The sequence below is a fragment of the Pelophylax lessonae genome (genome assembly GCF_965119305.1).
Source record: "Pelophylax lessonae genome assembly, chromosome: 6".
NCBI lineage: Eukaryota > Metazoa > Chordata > Amphibia > Anura > Ranidae > Pelophylax > Pelophylax lessonae.
In genome coordinates, this window is record NC_138773.1 from 178775850 (window position 1) to 178787887 (window position 12038).

Genomic DNA, 12038 nt, shown 5'->3' on the forward strand with positions numbered 1-12038 from the left:
TGAGCAATAGCATGAATATGTGATTCAGGCCCATGCTGGAAAAAGATTTTACTAACTGGACCCCCATGAATTTTAATTCAGTACTCTTGGTGTAGGTCAACATCTGGACTTCTAATCAGTTATACTGTGGCTTGATGGCTTAGAACCTGTAGCAAATCAGAATCTGTAGGGGAAGGTGCAGGAGTGCAATTTTCAGAGCTCAACTGAAAGGACTTAGCAACAGGCCACACCCAACTGCAATGAGCAAATGAGGATGCAAATGACTGAGAAGCTGGCAAAACGTTAAGTCTGCAAACACAAGAACCATCATTAGGTATGCTGAAAACAGCCCTGGAGCCGTTTTTGTCAAACTGGTGGCCCTCCAGCTGTTGCAGAACTACAAGTCCCATCATGCCTTTGCCTTCGGGAGTCATGCTTGCAATGCCTCATGGGACTTGTAGTTCCGCAACAGCTGGAGGGCTGCCAGCTTGACACCTGTGGCTCAGTGTTAGGGACATCTTGCTCCAGCAGCGATGTAAAAGCAGTGAAACACAAAAGATTAAAGACTTCCTCCCTCAATGAATGAGAACATTTTTGACAACTGACTTGCACATCACATGAGTATACAAATACACGATTTGAAAAGAGAGAGACAAACAATTTGAAAAGAAAAAAAATAAGTAAAAATTACCTATCGGCTATACGTCCAACCAAGTCAATGCAGTTCTCCTGTACTTTCTCGTGCCTATTTTTCAAAATAGGTGTAAGCCTTGGTAACAAATCCTTGATAGGAGGAGTCATTTTATGCATACCTAGTAAAAGACACACAATTAAAACTATAGATTCTGGCAAATAAAGAAACATTTGAGATAATAAAAATATTATATTTACCAATAACATTGACTATTGCCTTCAGAGCCCCTAAAATGCTTCCCAATACTTCAGGATACTCCTCTCCAAGATATTCATACAACACAACACCCAAATGTCCCATTAGTTTTTCCTAAAAATCAGCATAAATTTTGAGAGTTAGAAAATAAAACATCAAATTTAAGTAGGTGTAAATCTATTAAAAAGGAAGAAAGTTTGTTACCTCTTGACATGTTTTCATGACAACCGCAGTGCGAGATATTAAATCAGCAGCCTGTTGTCTCACTTTAGCAGATTTGTTGTTTAAACGCCACAAAACAGTACCACAGATCTGTGGAAGGTATGGTTTCACTCTTTTTCCAAGGGCATTGACAACTGTACCAAAACCATTCAACATAACTGAATCCTAAAGAAGAAAAAGTTAAGCGTTACAGGACTTGCACATTATAGCCTCAAATAGCCTAATATAGTCACAAATACCATCACGGCACGGACACAGGCGTACAAGCACTTTATCACACACTTTGCCAAAATAAGCACAAAATACAAATAAAGTGGATGCAGCCGTGTGTGTGTGTGTGTGTGTGTGTGTGTGTGTGTGTGTGTGTACTTTTCCTGCATTAAGTTTTATAAATATTCCTGTTTTTTGCCAGGCACCACATGCTTTCCAAGGTCTGCAATTCATTCTTCACACATTTGCAACCCAAGTTCAACCTACTTCATCGGGAAAGCTTATACTAGCTTGATGAGGCGTAGATGAGCATAAAGAATTCAGGAGCCAGACAGCAAAAACTGTTTCACAGCTACATTTAAGGTGGCTTTAGTAAGGGAGGAGGGGAATATCTGAACAGGATATGGACACTATAATGTAATTAAAGTGATTGTAAACCATTTTAAAAAAGAGAGATGGGGGGGGGGGGGGGTTCTGGCAACTAAAGCCCCGTACACACGATCAGATTATCGAACGATCTGTCGTCCGTTTTTTTTGTGGCATGCTAGTCTGATGTGGAAAGTGAAGAGGTTATTTTCATACGAATTTTCCCGTACGACAGAGTTCTACTTCAGAAGTGATGTCACGTGTTGGATTGTTTTGTATGTGTTCTTTCGTCTCTGAGCATGCCTAGTCTTGCTCTTAAGATTTTTTTCAGATGAAAACTGTACTAATGAGACGAAAATCGGACGTTGTGTTGACGGACGATAACAATTTTATAGCCTGCACATCGACTTTTCAGCTGAAAAAATCCTGGAGTCGGCTGTCGAAAGCACCATACTAACAATCCGAAAATTGGCAGATCGGTCGTCTCACAAAATTTCCCTTCAGATTTTCTTATCGTGTGTACGGGCCTTAAGGCCCACAAGACGAATTTCAAGCTCTGCTCATGTAGGCGTCAGGACCAAACTCTTCTCCATCGGATATATCCATCTGTTTCAGACCTATACTGGTGCTGCCATTTCGTAAGGGGCTCCCTCTTGCATATTTGGTGGGAATGGTCCCCCATTTACGATTTCCAGGATCTGATTTATTTTACCCAGTTTCCCTTAAACACCTCAAAAAAGGCCTCCTTAGGCATTAAAAGCAGCGATGGAACAGGTTCCTCCTTTGATTTAGCGGGTTACAGAGATGGATTACATTGAGAGGATGGAGTCCCTTCTGGAATGAGAACTGGATACATGCGAACAATGCCACCAAACAAGGCTCGCTTGGTAGGTGTTCAGGGAGCCATCTGAACTGCAAAACCTCCTTGCGGGAATTGTAGGACCTGTACCTGGTTTGAGGTTGTGTGAAGTCTCCTCTGGCTTTCCACTCCTGGCTGTCTTCTCTTTTAATCCACCTACTCTGTTTCTTGCAACCCCTCTTCCTTCAGGCCCCCCCCAAACACTATATTATATATAAAAATAGTGTCCCCCCTCCCACCCTGAAGTCATTGTTTACCAATTCAGCTCCGGAAGTTTATACCCCCCTTAACCACTTTACCGCTAAGTACTGGAATAGTACTGCGGCAAAGTGGCTCGTTCCCGTCTGACGACGTAGACGTACGTCGCCAGACTCCTCCCCTGTAGGCGGCGCTCCCGCTGTTTTCATTCACAGCGGGAGTCGGGCCAGGGGAGGAGCAGCGGCGATCGCCGCTGCTCTGCCCCGATCGTCGGGGATCTAGTGTGGAGATCCGCCCGCCTGTGTAAACACAAGCGGGCGGATCTCCTTAGTGACAGGGAGTGACAGATCGGAGTGTTCAGCTTAGCTGGACACCCGATCTGTCCCTGTCTCACACAGTCACCTCCCCCCCCACACGTCAGTAAGCACCAGGCATACATTAACCCCTCCCTCTCCAATAAAATTAACCCCTTCCGTGCCAGTGTCATTTTTACAGTAACAGTGCATATTTATAGCACTGATTACTGCAGTAATGTCACTGGTACCCCCAAAAGTGTCAAAAATGTCAGTCAAGGGTCCGATCTGTCCGCCGCAATGTCGCAGTCCAGAAAAAAAAAAAAAAAAAAAAAAAAAAAAAAAAAAAAAAAAAAAAAAAAAAAAATCGCAGATAGCCGCCATTACTCGTTAAAAAAAAAACACCAAAAATGACATAAATCTTTCCCTTTGTTAGTAAACGCAATAACTTTTGCGCAAACCAATCAAAATACGCTTATTGCGATTTTTTTTTACCAAACATGGGTAGCAGAAAACAAATTGGCCAAAAATTTTAAAAAAAAATTGGTTTTTACGTCTTTTTTGGGGGGAATTTCATATAAAAAAAATGTGAAAAATATTGCTATTTTTTCAAAATAAACGCTCTTTTTTTGTTTATAGCGCAAAAAGTAAAAATCGCACAAGTGATCAAATACCACCAAAAGAAAGCTCTGTTTGTGGGAAAAAAAGGACGTCAATTTCGTTTGGGTACGGCGTCGCACGACCGTGCAATTGTCAGTTAAAGTCGCACAGCGCCGAATCGCAAAAAGTGGCCCAGACGTAGGACAGCAAAATGCTCTAGTGGTAAAGTGGTTAATGACCAGGCCATTTTTTGTGATTCGGCACTGCATTGCTTTAACCACTTTAGCCCCGGAAGATTTTACCCCCTTCCTGACCAGGGGGTTTTTTGCGATTTTTTACTGCGTGACTTTAACGGACAATTGCGCGGTCGTGCGACGATGTACCTAAACGAATTTCACGTCCTTTTTTCCCCACAAACAGAGCTTTCTTTTGGTGGTATTTGATCACCTGTGCGATTTTTTGATCATGCGCTATAAACAAAAAAAAGCGTAATTTTTGCAAAAATAACAATATTTTTCACTTTTTTTTTATATATGAAATTCCCCCCCCAAAAAAATGTAAAAATCAAAATTTTTTAACATTTTCGGCCAATTTGTTTTACGCTACCAAGGTTTGTTAAAAAAAAAAAAAAATGACACTGGCAGGGAAGGGGTTAACAGTATTGGACAGGGAGGGGTTAAGTATGTCCTAGGGCTGTGCTTCTAACTGTAGTGGGACATTGCTATTGGTGTAAAAACAAAGATCAACGGTTCTACATAGTAGAACCGTCTGATCTTCATTTTTACACAGGGAGAACTGACAGGCGGCTTGTTTACATAAGCCGCTCTGTCTTTCTCCCGCTGTACCGGCGATCGTGGTGTGACCGGCGGACATCGGGTCCGCCAGTCACACTCCCGCACTCCTCCGTGAACGAGCCGAGGCGGGCACACACGCCCGCCCGCTATTGGCTCTAGAAGGAGTGACAGGCGAGCGACGTAGACCTACGTCACTCTGCCTGGCCGGGGCTGACTGCCGCAGTAAATATACTGTGCGCAGTCGGCAAGCGGTTAACAATTGCGCGGACGCTGTACCCAAAAACAACTGATCTTTTTTCCCCCACAAATAGAGCTTTCTTTTGGTGGTATTTGATCACCTCTGCGGTTTTTAAATTTTGCTATATAAAAACAAAAAAAGAGCAGACAATTTTGAAAAAAAAAAAAACCCACAATATTTTTTTACTTTCTGCTATAAAACATTCAATATAAAAAATTTTTTAAAAATCTAAATTTTTTTTGATCAGTTTAGGCCAATTTGTATTCCGCTACATATTTTTGGCGAAAAAAATCCCAAAAAGCGTATATTAATTGGTTTGTGCAAAAGTTATAGATTTTTGGACTTTATTTTTTTGTTTTCATTAGCAATGGCGGCGATCAACGATTTTTAGCGGGACTACGACATTGCGGCGGACAGATCGGACCCCTAACTAACACTTTTGACACTTTTTGGGGACCAGTGACATCAGTGCTAAATATCTAACACTGGCAGGGAAGGGGTTAATTATTGGGGGTGATCAAGAAGTTAAATGTATGCCTAAAGTGCTTGCTAACTGTGGGGGGGGGGGGGGGGGGTAGCTCTGTGAAAGGCACACAGACCGGTGTTTCAGCTTAGTTCAGGAAATGGACAGGAGACATTGCCGGAATTGACAGATGAGATTGGACCAGCATTCTTTGAGGATCTCCCTGAGCTTTGCTCATTACAACAGATTGTACCCCGTGGGTTACCCTTTTGCTTGACTTTGGAAACTCTCCTTAACTTCAGTCAACACCCTATGCTGAAGGGTGGAAAGGGCGAGTGCAATACCTAGTGGGCATCACAGATATAGGGCACTTAATTCACTAGCCTCATTCATCTCACCAACTTTTTTTATTTTCACGAGCACTGGCCCCAGCACTGTTTTAAATGGGTACTTTCCCGTTATTTATTTATTTACATCTGATTTATACATGGTTTGTGGTCGTTCATTAAGAGCCGGTTCACACTGGGGCGACTTGTTAGGCGACCTGGTCGCCTCACAAGTCGCCGCGGGTTGCCTGCCATAGATTAGCACAGGACCCGTTCTAATAGGAGCGACAAAAGTCGCTCTGACTTAGAAAAAGTGTCCTGAGCTACTTTGGGGCGACCTGGAGCGACCTGCATTGACTTCAATGATATGAAGTCCGTGCATGCCGCTCCGAGGTCGCGGTGCGAGCTGCGCACTGCGACTTCACAGGTCGCCCCGGCAAGTTGGGTCACGCCTATGTGAACCGGCTCTTAGAGTTTATTCAATACATTTATTCACATTCCTGCACTTGATATTGCACCACTAGCATTGTATGAATAAATATATTATTTTGCACTTTGATTTAAGGTTTCTAACACTTATTTTCAGCACTGAGCACTTTTATGGGCATAGACATTCCAGCCCAAAGACAGATCCTATATATTTCTTTTGCACTTTATCATCACTTGTGGATTATTTACTTATTTATATGTTTGTTCATTTTGTGATGAGTATACACATATAGGATCTAGACAAAGACATATCTATAACCGGTAGCGCCGGTACCAACCTTTTTCCAACCCTTTATGCCTACTTCCTGTACTGGGGTCCTAACTCCCCATCTTCTGTGTGTTCCCCCATTGCAAGTCACTTGAGAACACACATGGCGGGGCTCGCTCCCAAGACACTGTGTCCAGCGTGGCTCGGCCTCATCGCCCCCACCTCTCAGGATTTAACTGACATTTAGTGCTGCACTATAAAAATTAAATATCAATATACAAAAATAACCAAATGCATATGCCTTTACCCAAAAAAAAAAAAAAAAAAAAAATTTAAAAAGCATACATACAAATCCAAAAAAGTTATGCTGACTATATAATCCTTTGGAGCATCTATTGATTTGACATCATAAGCAATATAATGCTTCCTTTCCTCCACTACAGGGGCCAGTCAGTGAGGCAAGCTCAAACCCTTGGGGGTTTCCGGGTGGTAGTGGTAGTACTTAACGGAAGATTTTAATCACACTTTTATTGAAATTGATTGGAATCTTTTGTTGTTGGGGGGGGGGGGATTATATAGTCATAAGGATTTTATTTTTTTTGTACAGCCATACACGTTTGGTTATATTTGTATATTGATATTTATCTTTTTAAGGCGGCACTAATTGATATACACATACGATCACCTATACAAACTGGATGTGCGCTTTCAGGTGCTTTTATTTTTGTAACGCAAACTCATTTTTCACACATTAACAGAGTACATACCCTTCAGTCTCCTCCTGAACATGTAAATTCTGAAATTACATATTCAAATTATAAAACACACACACTGTGGCTACTGTGGAGGAATGCACTTCTGCAACATACCTCTGTGGTCTGCTCCTGAAAAGCATAAAGGATGCCATCAATCAGCTGTTCTTCAAGCTTGTGGTCAATGTCAGCAGCTCCAAGGTTGCCCATTATTTTTTCAATGGTTTCCATGACCATTTTTCTATATTGCTCAGCTTCATCCTTTAAGTCATCCACAATTCTAGATATTATCTCTGCAGCTCCAACCTTATTTGCAAGCTCAACTGTAGTGTCCACCAACTGCACACAAGAAAAAAAACAATTCAAATATATTTTAAAAAAAGAAGAGGAAGAAGAACTGAAACTATTAGGTTAAAGTAAAAAGTAGATTAGTAAAAAGTAGACTGTGTGTACCTGTCTGTAGTTTCTTCTGTCTAAGGCCATTCTGTGCTGCCAGAAGTGTTTAAAAAATGGAGGAAGAATTTCTGTCTTTATGTAATTTGCTTCCACACCATCAGTGCCACAACACTGCTTCACCACCTGTAAAAAAAATAAAAATAAAATAATTAAAAATAAATAAATAAATGTAAATCAAGTTTTATTGTTGCAAACATTTTACATTTTTAACATAACGGTAAGTGGTTTACAGAGACACTAGCAGAAGCCGAACACCATTCAATGCCAAAGGATATAATTACCATTAAAACAGATATAGACAGCCAGGGTAAATAAAAGAATTACATCTTTTACATGTCCCTTCTCCATGCACTCACCTAATAACCTCACCTTTATTAAAAATGGATCCATAGGCAGTCATCTCCCGACCCCCCACCCCAACTGCAGCCCTCCAGCTACCAAAACCTCAGAAAAGCATGTTTACTAGGAGCCTCACATGGCTCATGGGTAATTTTTTCATAAGGGGCAAGTTTAAAAAGCATGAAATATGAAGTACAAGCAAATGGGCAAAGCTCAAGCTACATAACGTAACCAATATAATGCTACATTAGTAAAACAAGGAAAATACCTTTAAAACAATCTTTTTCATCTCTTCATCAGGAGACTGAAACTCTCGGATTAAAATCAACATCACTTCTCTGGTATAGTAGTTCGCATATTCAGCATCCATGAGAGGTATAAGGTAGCCAATGGCTTTTAAGAATGCAGCCAGACCCTGGTTAAATACAACATAAATCATTTATCACTTCGTAAAAGGACAAAAATGTATGATTCATAAAACATTTTTTTATTTTGTTTTTTGTGTGTTCTTTTTGGCTTATTCGTAGCAATAAAAAGTCTTGTGGCTCCAGGCTTGTGGACATCTGGCATTCTTATCCATGTGAGCCTTATACATTTGTAATACATGCGAGTTGCCCCTCCGTATACTAAAAAAATTGTCTCATACTACACTTTGAGGCATTTTTTCTGGGTTTTTATCTCCTTGTTGATACAAGAACTGGCTTCTACTCTTGGGAAGAGCATGCTCTAAGTGAACCCCCTTATTAAGACCTAAGGACTATCAATATAATATTTTTACAGACTATTAAACTGACTTTTTATGCCGATTACCGACTCTCTATACGCCTGCAGCAACCTCATTACACAATCTGCTGCTGCCTGTGATCTGGCACTTATGAGGGATTTGTTCATCACTTCCTTCTTCCTCTCCAAGGTAAATAGTATTTTTTACATTTGTAATCTCTTATGATGGGTGTTCATTTCAGTGATCACAAGGTACAGAGCCACTTGGTTTGGCTCTGTACACTGATTTCAGCTGTCTTACAGCTAATATTACAGTCATTAATGTCGCATTAGCCACCCAAGGACGACTTCTGAAGTGCGGTTTATAAATGGCTTTGCAGAAATAAATGATTTTTTTTTAAATGTGAAAAAAAAAAAAAAAAAAAAAACACCCCACAACCACAAGTTGACATAAGTGTTCTACATACCTTTCCTCTGTGCTGTCGAATACCTTTCCACAGTGGTTTGAGCACAGAATCAAAAGACTCAATACCATAAGGAGTGGCTGCTTCAGCTAAAGCAGCTATAGCCAGGGCACTGATGGTACGAACTTTCTGCTGTTCATCAACCAGACCTAAAACCACAAACAGATACCATTAATTCATAAACTATTAAACTGGAAAAACAAACATCTGAAATGTTCAGGAAATTTGAAAAAAAAAAAAAAAAAAAATTTTATATTTTGGGGACATGTAAAATGTGTCTCACCAGAATTAAAATCAATAAAGGTTTAAATGGCATCTATGAATGCTAGAAATTCCTTTTATGATCAGTGCATCTATATGTAGTAACAATGATTAGGTGCTGCTTAAAATCAGTAAGCACCTACTGCTGCTTACATGACATAACCAGCTAGAACTTGATCAGTGAAATGACTGTACACCAAACCAAAATATTTTATGGTCACTTAGCAATATCAGATTTCACTGACAAATCTAGGTCATTTAAAAACCCATACAAGTGATTACAACACGTGAACAGGTTCAAATAAGAAAACAACAATGGTTGTAGGGCAGTTGGAATAATTGAGCTTGGCAAATTAAGTGAATGTGACCTGACACCAAAAACAAACCGCAGCTTTTCATAGGTTTAGGTTACACATTTAGTAGTATGCATTCACGTATGATTTGCAAAAAATGCAGGCAGACCTAACCTTGTAGCCACCTTGCAGACACACACAGAAGCCTGAAGTCGGAATGCCCAGAAGGTCCTAACTGCCCTGATAAGAGTGTAATAACGAGCATGGGAGTTGCACAACCCATTATGGCATAAGTCTGGACAACAGTATGCCTGATGCAGCAAGAAATAGTGGCATCACAAAAAGAGAATCCAACCTCTGGAAGGAGGCTGTAGCAGACAAGGTCCACACAAACCGCCTGGACCAAATACAAGAAGTGCAGGGCAACCTCCTTAGAATGTGAAGGGAATGGACAAAGGGAATGCAAGACCCTGTCTTCATTCAGTTGAAAGTCTGACATCACCTTCAGAATGAAGGAGGGATGTAGTTGGAAAACCACCTAAAACCTGTGTAAAACAAAATAGAGAAACTTCGGACAAGGCCACCAGCTCCAACACGCTACATGATATTAATCAAAAAGACAACCTACTGGGAGAGTGTAAAAGGAAGATACCCCAATATTGTCACATGGGAGCTTTTGAAAAAAAACGAAAGAATCAGATTTAGGCCCCAAGGCGGCAACCAAAACCACACAGGGGAGCTACATGTCAAACCCCCTAAATGAGGGTACGAACCATAAAGTGTTAGGCCAATGGGCGTTGAAAGAAAAATCGAAAGGGTAGATACGTGCCCTTAATGTTACTCGAGGCAAGTTTCTGATCAACACCCTGTTGGCATAAGGCCAAGATCTCAGACCCCAAGAAGAAGTGCGAGTGCAAATCCACAACCTCACACCATGAAATGTAAGCCTTCCAAGTATGGGAACAGATCTTCAGAGAGGTGGATTTACAAACACCTTTAGCATGATGGGAATCACAGAAGCTGACAACCCCGTCACTCAGAGCATGGTTTTTAATATCCAAGCCAACAAAGCAAGAGACATTAAAGCAGGGTGGAAGATCATTTATAGGGACAGAAGATCTTGGCACAGAGGAAAAACAGCCAGGGAATGTCTAACTAGCCTCACCATGTCAGCATACCAGGGTCCCAAAGGTCAATCTGGAGCTACAAGAATGATCAAATCCCTTCAGCCTCCATCCTGTGCAGTAGACTAGGGAGAAGCTTGGGGGGGGGGGGAGGGGGGGGAGAAGAGAAGCATAAAATTACTTAATAGCTCTAAAGCAACAGCATTCATTGTATTCGACAGGGGATGCTTCGCTCTTGCCAAGAATCTCAACACCTTCCTGCTGCGACTAAAAGCCAGCACATCTATGTCCAGCATGCCCCACCACAGGCAGATTTGGTGAAACATGTCCTGGTGCAGGGACTATATTCCTTGATCCAGCATCTGACGACTAAGGTAAGCCACCTGCCAGCTTTTTTACGCCCAGAATGTAGACAGCAGATAGAGCCGGCACAGGAATTGCTTCTCACCGAGGCATATGCAAGGCCTCCAATGGCTCTGCTAAACTCCTCAGCCGGACCTGGTGATTCACATATGCCACCACAGTGCGTTGTCTGACGGGATCCTGATTGGGCTCCCCTGCAGAAGCTTTGTCCAATGAGAAAGACCGAATCTAATCACTCGTAGCTCCGGAACAGTGATGGGTAATCAAAACTCCTTTGGAATCCAATCGCCCCGCTCAGACCCGTAACTCCACACCCAAGGATTGCCATGCGATGAGATTCTGGCAATAACACTGCGTTTTGCGATGTTTTGGTAGTGTCTTTAAGAGAACATCAACACCCGCAGCAGATTGAATGGATGCCGTAAGATTGCGTTGCCGTGCGATGCAGGAAACGCAGCGAACCAGGGCTTAAAGGTGGACACCATGAGGTCTAGAACCTGCATGCAAAATTGCAGAGAAGACTACCTGTGGAACAGCAGCAACTGAACCACAGGAACATCTTGCCTGCACTGAGTCAAGGTTCCGCCCCAAATATTCCAGACACCTGCAGAATGCGCATGGTGATGGCCACGCTGCTCAGTGCAGAAAGAGACTTCGCTTGCAGGAGGAGATCGTCCAGATTGCCTATCACAGCACTCCCCCATTGTCTCAGCAGCCTTGGAACCAGAGGTAGCACCTTGGCGAACACCCAATAATGCACATCCCCAACCACAAAGTGCAGGAAGTGCTGGTGCCCGGCACAGATAAGACTGTGTAAGTATGTGTCATTGATGTTTGTGGGGGCCAGGAAACACCCCTGATGAAGGGAGGCCACCACAGAATGCATGGATTCCATCTTGAACCTCTGTACTTTCACAAAGCGATTCAGGGCCTTGAGGACCAGTATCGGATAGTCATCTTCCTTCTTCCAAACCGTAAACAGGTTGGAGTAGAAAACAAACTTTTCCAAATTTGGAAGCGGGTCTATCATGCCCTGGAGAAGCAGGTCCTGCATCACCCCATAATGTGCCTGCCGATGTTATGGGAAGAGATGAAGACTGGAAAGAAAGAAATTCTATTTTGTAGTCTG

At 42.0% G+C, this 12038-nt stretch overlaps 1 protein-coding gene across 2 annotated transcripts in view; it reads right to left on the reverse strand.

The window, feature by feature from the left end:
• Positions 1–12038, reverse strand: part of SF3B1 (splicing factor 3b subunit 1) — a 124126-nt gene that overhangs the window by 24799 nt on the left and 87289 nt on the right. For both annotated transcript variants that reach the window (XM_082260850.1, XM_082260851.1), the window contains 7 exons: positions 8872–9017; positions 7950–8096; positions 7340–7465; positions 7004–7225; positions 1073–1255; positions 871–982; positions 671–791 (listed from right to left, as the gene is read on the reverse strand). In XM_082260850.1, coding sequence (XP_082116976.1) covers positions 671–791; positions 871–982; positions 1073–1255; positions 7004–7225; positions 7340–7465; positions 7950–8096; positions 8872–9017 — 1057 coding nt within the window. The remainder of the gene's footprint in view (positions 1–670; positions 792–870; positions 983–1072; positions 1256–7003; positions 7226–7339; positions 7466–7949; positions 8097–8871; positions 9018–12038) is intronic.